The 15,383-nt window shown below is 32.3% G+C and overlaps 1 protein-coding gene across 1 annotated transcript; it reads left to right on the forward strand.

The window, feature by feature from the left end:
• Positions 1 to 11,838: 11,838 nt before the first annotated feature.
• Positions 11,839 to 13,417, forward strand: LOC132624767 (uncharacterized; the record flags this gene model as incomplete). The annotated part of the gene is made up of 5 exons (XM_060339494.1): positions 11,839 to 11,946; positions 12,123 to 12,212; positions 12,297 to 12,451; positions 12,540 to 12,641; positions 12,937 to 13,417. Coding segments are annotated over 5 exons (639 nt in total), but the record flags the coding sequence as incomplete, so codon positions are not given.
• Between the last annotated feature and the right edge of the window lie 1,966 nt (positions 13,418 to 15,383).

Consider the following 15,383-nt stretch of genomic DNA (forward strand, 5'->3'; position numbering starts at 1 on the left):
GTGTGTCTGCCAATCAAAAAGTGATAAAAGTTTAGTTTTAAATGGTGTAAACTTTACTGCTATGTAAACTTTACTGCTATAGTTTGTTTCAAATAATGAGCTACATCGTATCAACTTTAGAAAAATATATATAATTTTACAATACACAAGTTTTCACAAATAGAGCTAATTGTATGCCCTTCAGATCTCCTTCAGGTTGCACGGGCCATCGTTCCCTAGTATAATATAGAATTTTCGTATTTTATAGGGTTTTAATTAATCTAGGACGTCGCACGAGTTATTATTAATCGATAATAAATACTAAAATAACTAATTATCATTAAAAAAATAGTACCCAAAAATATATATCATATTAACATAAAATTTATATTTTATTTACAAATACACAATCTCCTAAGGCCTAAGGCCAACCCTATCACCCTCATTATTCAGTTTATGATAAATCTAAATTAAATTGTTTATATGTTATTTCTGGTTCAATATGAAAAAAAAAACCTAAAGATAACAAGTTTCCAAACTTACTTCGCAGCACTTTACAACCCCTAAAACGACGATCCAAACATATATGTATACATGATGTAATCAGACGACATTATTGTAAGCTAAAAAAGATATTAAGTTCTATATAAAATATTTATATTCAGGAGTTTAGAAACGTGATTAATTTTCGGACAATGTATCAAAAAAAACTTAATTTTGATTGATTTTCAGAGAACAAATGCTGGATTTCAGTGCTTTTATGCACAAAATCTGTGCGTAAAAGAACGTAGGTGTAAATGTACTCCTTTTATGCACATATTCTGTGTGTGAAGCCTATTTTGATTTTTTTTATTTTTTTTAATAAGTTATTTTGATTTCAAAAATTAATTTTTGGGTTACAAAAGTCTTGGCCCCTTTGTTTACTAACATGAATTTTGTTTGGCTTTCAAATGCTCATCTACCAAGTAAGGTAATTCCATTTTCATGAAAAAAGGGCAGTCAAGAGACCAAGTAATTCCATTTTCTTGTATATTTTCACGGAAAAAGGGTAGCCAAGAGTCTGTTTCCACGACGACTACAACCCTCTCTCAAGAAAAGTTAAACCTAGCTCTTGGTTTGCTTCAGAAAACCCATATCAAGCAATCTTGAGAGATTCAAAACCTCCATTAGAAGTAGTTAGATCAGCCAATGCAGACATTTATGTGAAAATTGATAGGTTACCAAAAGAAGGGGAAACAATCTCAGAATTCAGGTAGTGTTATTTGTATGATATTAATTTTTTTTTTTTTTTTTTTTGCTGCTCTGCATTTTTCTTCCTGTTATCTCTTTCTTTCTTTGTTGCTTTGTTAGTTTAAGTTTTGTTGGTTTTCGACTATTTTATACTCCAAATCGTATAATTTGACTTTGATTTGGAGAATCTCAAATAAACATGGCTTCATTCCCGCCCGTAGGTTCCTCTGAAATAGCGTAACTTGACATTTGATTTGTGGAGAACTAGATTTTGCTTGACGTACTCTGAATACGTTATTGATTTAAATTTCATATCTGGTTTCTTTACCATCTTGAATGTTTTTTAGTAGCTCAACCAAGCTGCTGAAATGCGTTTCATATTCATGTTATACAGGTTAAAATGCTTCCTAGAATGTGAAACATTTTTGGACTACTTCAAGAAATGTCCCTGGTAAATATCATTCGACATTTGACTGTAATTCAATAATTTTTGCAATCTTACATTTTTACAAACATTAACTTTTCACTTTGCCTGCCTTATATAACAAATCCCAATCTTCTTACCAAAGATTATCACAATTGTGTCTGCACAACGGCTAACATTCAAGTCAATGCATCAAATTTTGTAAATATGTAAATAGCGTGTACATAAATATCATGTAAATCTCAGATCTTTTGTAAAACGCTCCCTACCAAATAGCATCAAGCAGTTAATAGCTAAAACCCTATCTTCTCAATCTTAGTATGTGGCATTTCACAACTTCCACTTGATTTTCTGTGTGCACACATGTTGCTTTTGGTTGAGGACTTGATATCATTGTTACTAACTTTCTGCAAATAAAAGTGAATGTATATCCGTTAAGCTTACTCGACGTTGGGCCCGTGCTTGTACGGGCCATACTCCCCTAGTTATAATAAAAGAGAATCATTATTTTGAATACAATAAATTATAGTGGTAAAAACCAATAATGGCTATTAATGATAATAGAAATGTTCAGATAATTTCACAAATTTTCCTCATAGTCTCTTAGACACAATCTGCCAACTTTTAAAATACCATTGAGGAAAATATTAATACCCATTAAATAATGAATCTAGGTATTTCTTTTTGAGATATTAAAACAATTTTTATGACAATCCCCCACTTATCTCAAAAAGAATAATAAAATATAAAAATAAAATAAGAAGTTTGCTGGATTTTTTCTCATATGAGTATAATGTGTCGAATCTGGTGTCTCGTAGATTATGAACCAGACCTAGATAAAATAAGATTAAACTCACCGAATAATTGGTGAAGTTTAGAACTTCTATGAACCAAGAATTCTTTTGTATGCCTAGGATCTTATTCTATCACATCATACCCGCACAATCTTTGGCGTTATGGCGGTTTTGCGCTATGAGGCCGTGCATGTGTCCTGGTATTCATGAGTACTCTAGAAATCTGTCACAATTTCATAGGAGCGGCACCACCCCACACTCATACAGTTCCAATTATCAAATGTATTTTGCAGAGCAATACACCACCTATAAATGATATGAATTGGATTAAGAGTCTAACTCAGCCTCATTTTGCCTTGCGGAATTGCACTATATTCACACATCTAGGAGGGACATAAGTTAATAGTGCATATTTTTGATCAACTAATGACTTGTTATTACCCATATGAATCTAATTCATGGGATTTCCAATCACATAGGTTGAGTTACCACCATTGTTGATCTTCTCAAATTGACAAAAGTCTCACTCCCCTCGATATTTCTAATAGTCCGTGAATTGATCAAGTTCACCTCTGACTCCACATAATTTATTTACGTAAATATTTCATCTCACAACAACTGTTTTATCACTTTATGTCTCAAATAAAAGATTTGTTTTTGCACTGCAGCTAACGTTGCTTGGTAACCACAATATATAGACACGTTAATTTTATAATCTCAACTTGAATTCTCACTAATAAGTTTCTTAACCTCATTATCAGCCGATTCCAAAATAATAAACTTTCTTTAGCTGATTTATGTTTCACATCTCTACAAGGATAAACATATGATTACATTTTGATATCCACTTAGTATCCTTGTACCTCTCTAGTACAATAAGGAAAAATTCACAATATTTAGTACCTTTCAAATATATATAACCAGTTAATTGACCTGCGCTTCGTGCGGTTAGACATTTCATTTTGTAATTAATAGAAGTAAAGAAGATAAGAAAAAAGTTATAATACAAAAAATAAAAATATTTAATCTAAGACAAACATTAATAAGATGAAAAATTAAATGTATAAGGAAAAAATACATATGCAAAAAAATAATAATGACAAATTCAAATAAATAAAAAATTCTATTGAGAAGGGAAGCTAACTGTTATTTTATAGAGAGAAAAGTTATGTAATATAAGTCTTCTCGCTCTTGCTTCTTGTTTAAACGCTATTAAGAAATATTCTTATCAATCTTGCAATAAAATTACGCAAACAAAGACTTAAACTCTCTTTACCTAATATCTTTAGAAGACAATGATTTTATTAAAGCATGAACAAATAATTAGTAAAATGAACACACTATTTATACATTTTTCATACTAAAAGTCTATTTAAACTCAAGTTTCTATTTTAATTTATTTTCACTTTGTAAAAGAGTAATATATAAGAGCCTAAGAGGTAAAACCAAAATATTCTTGATGCATTTAGTTAAACTTCTAAGGTCAAAGAGGACTTCTTGGTCTTCATTAATCGTCAATGTCACGCTCATGTCCGCGCACAATCTAAGCGATTTCTCTTTCACTGTCATTAATCATTGAATCCATCTCTTTTGAAGCATAAGTGTAAGGAGGAAGAAAATCTAAGATGGCAAAACCTTGACCTATCCTTGTCCCGCATTGTATTAACTACCTTTTGCTCTCTGCGTCGTCATCTTCTTTGTACTAAAGCCTCAAGTTATTTCCGATGGACCTTTTCATTTGTTGGGAAGAAGTTAGTTTGTAAATGATTAACAGGAAGAGTGAATTAATGCGGAAGCGTAAATGGAATTTTCAATGGAAACATATTTGAACCACTAACCCTGTTCCTAACCAGACATCGTTTTGTGAAGAGTTGCACATGTTCACCCTTATTTTTTAACGTAAACAATAGATTATTAATAGAAAATGTGAGGAAAAGGCCAAAAAACAGAAAAAAACATAAATGCCATTTCATCCGTGAGAGCGTCATGTCACCGGGCTTATGTTCTGCAATTATATAGATATATAGATTTTCTCCCTGAAAATCATGCAGCATATTCACAGTTATAGCAAGCAGTTGCAAAAAATTACCAACTGTCAACCCAAGCATTAATAACGATGCAACATGTATTTCACTGTTCATTATTATAATATTGTTAAGGCCATTCAAATTCATTTAAAGCTATTTCACTGACATGTAACATTTGTATAGAAACTATAATAAAGAATATTGTCCTAAAAAATATAACTTTCTCCATAACACTAAACGGTCTAAACCACATTTCACACCATCAAAATAAGTAGTACAAACCAAAAATGGAAAAACGAGAATTCAACTAATTATCCCATTGAAGCACTAAATTGACATTTAGAAGGAACGGACTCAAATAATTGCAGATTGAATAACCTATAACGTTAAGACCCATGTGCCGCTAATATAGCAATTGACTTTAGATATTTTAATGGATGAAATGATTTAAAAACAAATAAACAATTTCTAAGGCATAGCATATATATATAATTCTCCAACATTTTGTTACTGTTATATGAAAGCCATCCACTTGGTCAAATACAACTTTCAAAATCCAAAGTCAGTATAGTCTAAAATAAACTAATATAGTAAAAATCCAATAACAAATATTAAACCATAAAGAGAGATAACAATGAAAGTTATTATTTATTCCATAAGTTTCCAACTCTAGCATGCCTTAAAACAAACAACTTATTTATTCCATAAGTTTCTAACTTTGGCATGCCTTAAAGAGAACAATTAAGCGCTAGCATTTTCACTCATAACTTGAGAAACATTGAGTGCAAATAAACCATGACTAAAATACCCTTTGCCCACAAACACGTTGTTCTTGGTTAACACAACCTTATCGGCTTCAAATGACACTTTCACTCCCACTTTTCCTAATAATCCCACTGAAACATGCAGCACTTCAGTTAAGGCCAAAGCCTTTCCAGATGTAAGTTTGAGAAGAACTTTGCCTTTTCTAAGAACTTGAGCAGTCCTTGAAAATCACCAAGATACACCACTTCTTCTCCTTCGTTGACTTGGGTGTAAGACACAAAATCAGTTTTATTGGCACAAATATGCCTAGTAGCACCAGAGCATATCACCCAGTCACCCACATTGACCACAATGTTCACTTGGGAAATGACCGCAACAATAATATCATCTGCTTCAGCCAGATTTACTCTTGGCTTAGCAGGATTGTCATTATTCCCAACTCATTTCTACACTGAGCTGCATGATGGCCTGGTTTGCCACACACAAAACAATTGCCTTTTTTCTTGAAAGTTTGATTCTTGAATTTGAGATTGTAACCATGTTCCTTTTCATACCTGGTATTTTTGTTGCAAGACTTATCGTCTTTCACAAGGTTGGCTTTTGTAGTGATTTCTTTTTCTTTGGCAAAAATTGATTGATTTCGGTTGGTATTTTCTATGATGATGTGTTTCACCAAATCAACAAGAGATAGTTGCTTTTGTTTGTGCTTCAAATTTTGTTTGTAATCACTCTAAGATTGCAGTAGTTTTTCAATCAACATACCAGCCACAAACTGCTCCGGCAAAATAATTTTCTCCGACTTAAGATCTTCAACTAGTTTGTGAGACTCGTTGATTTGTATCTTCACGTCTTTGTCCTGGGTCATCTCTCATTTGTAGAAATTACCAATAACAAACTTTTGTTTGGTAGCATCTTCAACAGTATACTTAGCATGCAGCGAGTCCCAAATTTCCTTTGCTTCTTTATTAGAACAATACACATCGAACAACTCGTTAGAAAGAGTACTTAGTATAGTGAGCTTACATACCTTGTTTGCATAAACCCACTGGTTTTATTCCGCAGAAGAAAACTCATCAAGTTTTGAATCTGTTAGCGCAGACGCCACACCATACATGCCAGAAGCAGAAAAAATACGTTCCTGCCATCTCTTAAAATTTTGTCCGCCAAAAGCATCCACCTTTGAAGCATCAAGGAAGTGTTTAGCAAAGTTGTGTGAAGGCACAACTTCTGACGTTACGGAATTCTGACTAGGGAATGGCCTAGATACACTTGCACGCTGAAGCTGACATTCATTGAAGATATGGGTATGCAAAAATTCAGTAGTCTTGATTCAAATGTTGTATTTATTTTAAAAAATCATTAATTTAAGATTTGATAACAAAAAGATTAGAAATTAGGATCCATAAAATTCAAATTTTGGATCCACCTCTGTAATCAACCCTTACTCCAAACAAATTGGTGAATAAAAGAGCATGTATATTTACGTTGTTTCTTAACTAATAGCAGCGTGTGCTCCTATCGTTGCCTTTTTTTATATATAACAATGGTGTCCGAGTCAGTTTGCGCGCACCTCGATTAATTCTATCGAATACCTGCTACCTCCCACTAGCAACAACTGCAGGATCACTCTGTCCCCCAAGGCTTAGTCAGATGGAAAAAAATCACCTAGTATCCTTGTCTCTATTGGAATTTGAACTTAAGACCTCATGATTATGCTCCCACTACATTTTCCGCCTACCTCAAAATTAATTTTTTTTGGCTCGGTTAAGAGGCTAAAGTCCTACTATATGTAATAAAAGTACTTCATCAATCGGTTAGGATAAATTTTAACCATACATCATATTATGATATACAGACCTCTCTATAACGGCACCCGCATATAACAACACCTCTCTATAACAGCCAACTTTTTTTGGAACCGATTTTTATGTTATATTTTATTTCTCTGTAACAGCATTTCACCTATTGCCGCAACAGCTAACTTTATAACAGTATGCTCTTTGTAAATTTACCCCCCATATAACAGCTATCTTCTTTTTTTAGTAATATAATAATTAACCATTTTTATAAAAATAGAATATCTATGACTACCAATAATAAGTGTAGAGATTTTGACCAAATATTTGATCATTTAATACACTAATACAACAATATATATATATATATATATATATATATTCATCATTAAACGATTTTTCTTCGTTATACAAAGTATGATTAAGCTTAGAATTAAGAGTGATTAAGCTTAGAATTTGACAATTAAAAATAAAAATTAGATTAAACTTCGTAAATCTTGACATAGATTTATTAAGTGTGGTACTACAAGTTATGATAATTTATAATTCAAATAATTTAAAAAAAATATAAGGAAAACGTGATCAAAGTACCACCTCGTAGATTTCTCAAATAGTAATAGGTTCACATAAATTAAAATAAAGAGAGTATATAAATTCAGAAAAAGACGTTAGTGCCTAAGTGTCACGTTCAGTAGGCCACCAAGGTGTCCTCATCATTCAGCAATTTTGGCTGGACGGCTCCAACTTGCTACTTGATACGACCTGCTCTTCTTCCTTTCTACTTTTGAGCTTTTATTTTATCAATCTTCTACTAGTCACCATGAGCGAATTCTAAATTTGAAATTTTGCGGTTGGAATGTCATTGAATTCATAATCATTTGGATTATTGGGTTTGCAATTTACTATTTATATATGTTCAATAAATTTCTTTAATACATCCAAAATTAAAATTAAAATTATTAAATTTTGCTGAATCCATAACTAAAATGGTACCCCCTCCCACACTACTACTAGCTAGTAAAAGGTAGTACTACTATATTTCTCTTTCATGTTGCCAACATTTTTCGGAGAGCTATATTCGAATATTCAGTGCAATCTCTAAATTCACTTACCGGAGATCAATTTTATCCTACATTTTCAGTTAATAGAGAACTAAAATTCTCAGACTTAGTTGCATGAATTCTCAGACTCCTATTTCTTTATGTTACAATACTAATGATCAAGTTAAGCATCTAAGACGTTAATATGATTTGCTTAATATATCAATAACAGTTTAAAAGCTAATATCTCAAATGATCATGAAATTTGATAATAGGAGTTCTTTCTCATGTTTCATCGAGTGCATTGAGAAAAGTATATGCGAGTAAAAAAGTCGGCAGTCAATGAAACATTTAGTTTGATTAGGACTAAGATAAAGAGCAAATGAGATGATAATGCTGATTAATCCGAGGCAATTTGCAGGATTGCCCTTCGTTGGGGTGGTCTTTAATTTTTAGGCCTCAAAATGGTGGTCTCTAAATTTTGGCCTTCAGGCAGAATTTGAGCCGCACAGGCAGAATTTCTGTCCATGCAAGGCAGAATTTGCATGGACAGAAATTCTGCCTTGAGACAAAATTTCGTTGGACAGATGCAAAGTGCAGCTTGCGATTTTTTTTTTTAATTTAACTGAGCTGGGGTTCAAACCCACAACCTCGGAGTGTTAGAAGAGGGGTAAAATTTAAAGACCACCAATTGGCAAAAATTAAATTATATATTAAGAAGATAATGTACATTAATGAACTATAATAATAATAATAATAATAATAATAATAATAATAATAATAATAATAATAATAATAAGAGTAATATATTGAAGCATGTGTTATTAATTTATTACTTTGGGGTAAACACTAAACGCGGGTAAGATTTTAAAATTGCAACTATCATTTGCTTATTCTAATGAAAAGATCCCGGGGATCAAAATAGAACAAATTGCACAGTTTTCCATTCAAATGGGTTGGTCTTTAATTTTTGCCCTTCAAAATCGAACTTATGTCTAGTGGATGTAAGTTCTGTAAGGGCGTAGGACATAATTTGTGGGATATTATGATGCGAAAATATAAACTTATGCCCCACTAGTTTTTTGTTATGATCGGAAAAAATTAAAGACTAGCACAAAATAGGGTCATTTGCACTTTTGTCCCTATATTGTGCTAGTCTTTAATTTTTGTCTTTCCCGGTCTTTAATTTTTGTCCTTCAAAATTATACATCATAATATCCACAAGTTATGCCCCGCTAGGCATAAACTCGATTTTGAAGGGAAAAGTTTAAAGACCAGCCATTTGAAGGGAAAAATTTAAAGACCAGTCCATTTGAAGAACAAACCATGCATTTAAGTAACTTTTTTTTTTTTTTGCGCGGATTTACCTTCATTTGGGGTGGTATTTAATTTTTGGCCTTCAAATTGGTGGTCTTTAAGTTTTGACCTTCGCCTAATCCCCGAGGTTGTGGGTTCGAACCCTAGCTTAGAATAAAAAAATAAAAAATAAAAAAGAAATCGCAAGACAGAATTTGCAAAACTACTAAATGCAATTTGGACCTTAATGACAAAAGTTAAAGACCACCGATTTGAGGGCCAAAATTAAAGACCACCCTCAGCGAAGGACAATCCTGCAAATTTCCCTTTAAGTAATTATAGGAACAGAAGTGCAAACGATCCCTTAAATTTAAGGAAAATTTACCTGTCATAACTACTTCTAAGACTTATTTATGAATAATAACTACCTTATTTTTTTATTTAATTTTTATAGCTTTATTTTTTCAAAATTACATTTCATAACTAGTCCAGTAACTTTTGAAATACGTGTACCTCTTTATTCTCCCTCACTACACATTTAAGATTTATCATCTTCTCCAAACCCTAAAAAAATTCTCTCTCCTCTTTCCCTTTCCCCTCACTGCCACCTCGACTCCGACATCTCCTTAGCGCCACCGCAGCTAAGGCTGCTCTTGCCGTCGGTGATGCCAGAAAAAAGTTCTCTCTCCTCTTGTCGTGGGTGATGCCAAAATCCATGGCTTCTTCTCATATCTGGACGGTTATCGAGTTCTTCTCACCGGATTCGGATCGGTTGACATCAAGCTCCCTTCAAACAAGTTGATCAGATTTGGAATAATAAACATCACAACCGTAAAGCTTCGGACAGGTTCGTGAGGTTAAAGCTAATACAACTTTATGAAAAATGCGGAGAGTTTAATGATGCAAAGAAGGTGTTTGATGAAATGCCTCAAAGATATATTATTGCCTCAAAAGTGCAAATGACCCAAAATTACATGCCTTTACCCTCAACTCTGTGGTCGCCAATTTCTGAAATTGTTCAAAACCTGGAACCTTACATTTTGTTTTCGTTGGTTGTTTGGTCAATTGGTACTCCAAGTATTGCTGTTTTTTGTTTTTGTTTTGGTAACTAACTTTAATTTCATTATCAAAGTGAAACATTACAAACCAGAGAAAAGGAGTAATTGTTGGACATCAATTCCCACAAGAACTCCAGCCAAGTATCTAAGAAGCAAAACTTACATCAAGAGCACAAGATCCAAAACTATTGATGTGGAAAGGTTGAGGAAACTAGAAGAAGCTTCGGAGTGGAAAGCTTCTCAGATCTGGACGGATAGCCGAATCCACGGATTCTTCTCCTCGTTGTATCTTAGATCTGAGTGTAGTTAAGTGTACTGTTTCAATATATTTTAGTGTACTATTTCAGTATATTTCAGTATATTTCGTTATATTTCAATGTATTTCTAATTTATGAAATAGTTTCTGATATATTTCATTGTATTCCATTGTACATACACATACTACAATTTTATATTTCTTAAACAATCAACCATATTTCATTGTATTTCAGTGTATATTTTTCTGTATTTGGAAGTATTTCTAAAAGTTTGAAATGGAGTAATTTGGAGAGAGAAACGTGGGTTGTTAGGGAACTTCAACAGTTATGCGTCATACATGGTTGATTTAATTTGACTTACCATTTAAAATGAAAGAAGAGAATTTATTCCATAAATACAGCCTATTTTTACCCTGCCAAATTTTGTATTTCAGTGTATTTCAAAAATGCGAACTCTCCCAGATTTTGTTTTTTCGTGCATTTCCCTGTATTTCAAAAACGCGAAATACAACCAAATACAACAAAAACTAGCTACGATTTATAAATATAGAAAAAGTAGCTATAAATTGTTACAAGCTATTAAAAGACAGTTGTTTATGTAAGTTTCACTAAATTTAAACAAGTAGCGACCTACTATTAAAGGAATGCCATTAAATAGTGATAGGCCAATATAAAGCCCACCCACAATTAGGACCCGGATCCAAAACGTTTTCCACCGAGAAGCGACAGTGACTTTTGTCATCCCCAACAAATAATGGACTAGTTTTAAGTCTTTCCTGCGCATTCGCGTGTGACTTATTTCTCGTAATCCTCATTAATTTGCTTCCAAATCTCAGATATCTAATCTTTTTATATAACTGTAGATCCACTAGCAAGTAGCAATCTTTCTTTTCCTTTTAATTAGTTATATATAAATGTATATTAATTAAACCATCCTGGAAGCTTCACTTCCAGGATGGTTTACTGGGATAGATGAATCCAAATAATTTTATACAGGACTGGTTAATTCAGTTTATGATAAGATCCAAGTTTCTTAACAGCTTGTTCTGGTAGAATTCCATGACTATTAGCTTGGACAGATTGATGCCAATAAAAAGATAAAACTGAGCTGGTTCGTCATAGGCTGTATCAGAAGCTATTGAAATTCATAGAAGATCCATTGACTGATTCCTCTATCTCAGGGAACCGAAATTCAATTAGGTTTGGCTCTTGAAAGTCAGAATGCGACTTTATCAGTGAAGAGGAGACTGGCTTCTGAAGCAGTAAGCTACTATGGCCAGGTACTTAACAATGCTGATTTATTTGCTGGAAATTTCCCCCCTTATTACTCCAAATCAACTTGACAATTCCTGCTTATTCATTTTTGTCTTAGTTTGCTTTTTGCATCATATGATTGTATATCTAACTTTTTTCTTCCCTTTTTTTTTTTTTTTTTTTTTAATTTAAACTCCTTCAGGCTCTTTGCTGCTTGTCTGGAGATAATAATTTCCATGGAACAGCAAAAAAGCATATGTCGTTCATCAAATGGAAGTACCTCGAAGCAAAGGTTTATTTTCCTACCAAAATTGTTGATTTCTTGTTATGCTTTTCTCGTGTTGCTTGCTCATACATATGTTAACGGCATTGTCAGGCTGCAGCTTACTACTACCACAGTATAATCGTTGACAAGGGCACAGAACTTTCCTGCCACGTCAGTGCAGTATGCTGTTTCCTCGCAGCTGAAGAACTACTTGCACAGAGTAAAAAGGCCTCCTTAAGTTTTTGCCTTGCAGAACCTGTCACCAGGTTTTTATGTCTTTGCTCTTTTTAGTTACATTGCAAACAAAGACCATTACAGAAATACTAACTTTAATTCCTTCTTGTGTTTTCCTAGAACTCCTCCAGCATGGGGTGTTATGAAACATTTGAACAAAAAAGTCCCTGAAACTGCTGCCAAGAAGTCTCAGATATATGGCTACCTTTTGGACCAAGAAAAGTGAGGCTTACAGCTTACATAATATTGATACTTTCTTCTTCTGTTTACACAGTCAGTCCCTTTTTAGTATTGGCAACTTTAAGGATATTTAGTCATTTTAACAGAAAATAGTGTTTATTACTGTGGCACTTTTTCACCAAACACATGAACTACTTATTTTCAGCTTGAGCACTTTTAGGCAAACATGTATCTATTTATCTTTAAATTCAGCTCCAGTACTTTTAGTATTAGCTACTTTTATTTAGCTAATCCAAATGGGCTCTTACATTTAAATGTGATGACTTTGCAATTGCAGAGGTCTTCAAGTACTGCCAGATCTTCCAGAATTCCAGTTGTCGCTCAAACCTGACGACTATACATTGCCAGAAGCAGATTCAACATGGAATAGTGAAAAGTGGGATATTCCTGGACAAAGCCTCAAAGAACATCTCAAAGATTGTGAAGACGGGGCGGAAACTGAATTATACATTCGGCATTAATGTTGTCTTGTCTTCAAATATTTGTACATTTTCTTAGCTATAGAAGTGTTGTGCGGATCTGCTTGCAAGGCTCAAATAACTTGAATCTGCTTAAAGACAATGTCAATTAAGAGATAGTATGTCGCGGATGCCCATTGCTGGAACATCAATACAGGAAGATTGACATGCGATCAATCCTCTTACGTATTATTCACTAAAAGGTTAGGATGCGTTAATTCCGGTTTCTATTTCCTTTTCAGAAATGGCGCTTTGTTTATCACTCCATGGATTGTTAGCCATAAGAAATTAATGTTCTGGTCTGTAGTTTCCATGGACCTTGTCTAAATCAACAAGTTCCGTTTTGCCATTTAAATTCGATGCTCACATCTGCTTGGAGAGATTGAGATGAAAAATACAAAAAAAAAAAAAAAAAAAAAAGGTGTCAATTTTGGCATTGCAAAGCTAATCCAACCCACTTGTGCTACTTTTGTTAACTATTTTAAATAATGAATTATTTAAGTTAAAATTGAGCATACGGTGGAATCCTTTTTTCTTTTTTTTTGGTTGAATACGGTGGAATCCTTTTACGTTGACTAAACAAAAAAGTAGTCCAATCCTTCTAGGAATCAAATTTTATTTCTACAACGAAACAAAGGAGTTAGTTCTTGTATTTCCTATAAAAGTCACTTTTGTTTCATTTAAGACAATAAAGTCATTCAAGTATCATTATTTTTATCAAAAAATACCTAAACACCTCAAAGATCTCATTCTCTCCTAGTTTGCATGTCATGTCACTAAACCCCAATTTTTTTAATTTTACTACAAGACATATTTAACTCATCAAACTCATTTAATCAAGTTCATATTTTATATCCAATCAAATATCACTCGGTTAAAAAGCGGCGAAGGAACAAACTATCATGCAATCTAAATGAATTAGAATTAAAAGATAGAATTTTTTAAATCTGTAGATAAGTTTTAAAAATGAAAAAAAAAAGGAGTTATTTTAGAGCTTTAGTTTAATATATTGGTAGATATTAACATGACAAGTTAGAATATCTATATCATAACATGCAATAAATTAAGAATAAATTATATTTCATATAAGACTAATAGTATAATATTTCAAAATAAAAAATAAGAGTTATAATATAATTTCATAAAATAAAGTATTATAGTAGTGGAAATTCTATACCTTTTTGCATGAGAAATAAAAAGACCTTAATGGTATGGAGATGGAAATGCCAAAAATTACAAAATACATATATAAGAACAAATAACTAAAAATAAAGAGGAAAAATTTACACTAACTTTTTTTAAAAAAAATATATACGATTTAGTTAGATTTTTTTAAATTTATCCCGATACGAATGTAATATTTGTATTATGCGTAGCTCTATTTTAAGGTGGAAAGAATATGTTATTTAATGTGGGAAAAAAAATGATATTTGAAAAAACTTGAATTTGAATAGAAAGATTAAATCACTTGAATTTTAATTTAAATTGAAAGATAATATATTTGAATCGAGATTAAAAAGATAGATTTAAAAAAAAGTGGCTTAATAGAAAGTATGGTTTGATTCTTTTGCCGCCAACCATGTCATATTTAATTGGTTATAAAATATGAATTTAGTTAAATGAGTTTGATGAGTTAAATATATCTATTATAAAATTAAAAAATGGGTCTTTTAGTGATATGACATGCCAACTAGGAGAAAAAGAGGCTTTTGAGGTGTTTAGGTATTTTTTGAGAAAAATAATGATACTTGAGTGACCTTATTGTCTTAAATAAAACAAAAGTGATTTTTTTAGAAAATTTCCAAAACTTGGATCATCATCCAAGGAATTAACTCTCAAACAAAGTTATAAATAGAATTACTACATCAACGCTTAACCCTATTTCAAAAACACAAAACAACATTATATTCTGAGTTAATTGCCCAGATGGTCACTCAGATTTAGGGAATTTTCTACAAAAGTCATTTTTATTTAATTTAGGACAATGAGTCACTCATGTATCACTATTTTCCTCAAAAAGTACCTATACACTCAAAAGTGTCTTTCTCTCCTAGTTGACATGTCACGTCATTACACTACTAAAAAAACAGGGTTTTTTGACCAAATAATTTCGACCTCACTTTTTGGTCGAAAAAAAATCGACCACATGAGGTCGAAATTTTCAGATTTTTTTTTTTTTTTGATTTCGACCTTATGTGGTCGATATTTAAACGGAAAATAAAATTTCCACCGCATGAGGTTGAAACTTATTTTTGTACAAATAATA

This window comes from Lycium barbarum, chromosome 12 (genome assembly GCF_019175385.1).
Source record: "Lycium barbarum isolate Lr01 chromosome 12, ASM1917538v2, whole genome shotgun sequence".
Lineage (NCBI taxonomy): Eukaryota > Viridiplantae > Streptophyta > Magnoliopsida > Solanales > Solanaceae > Lycium > Lycium barbarum.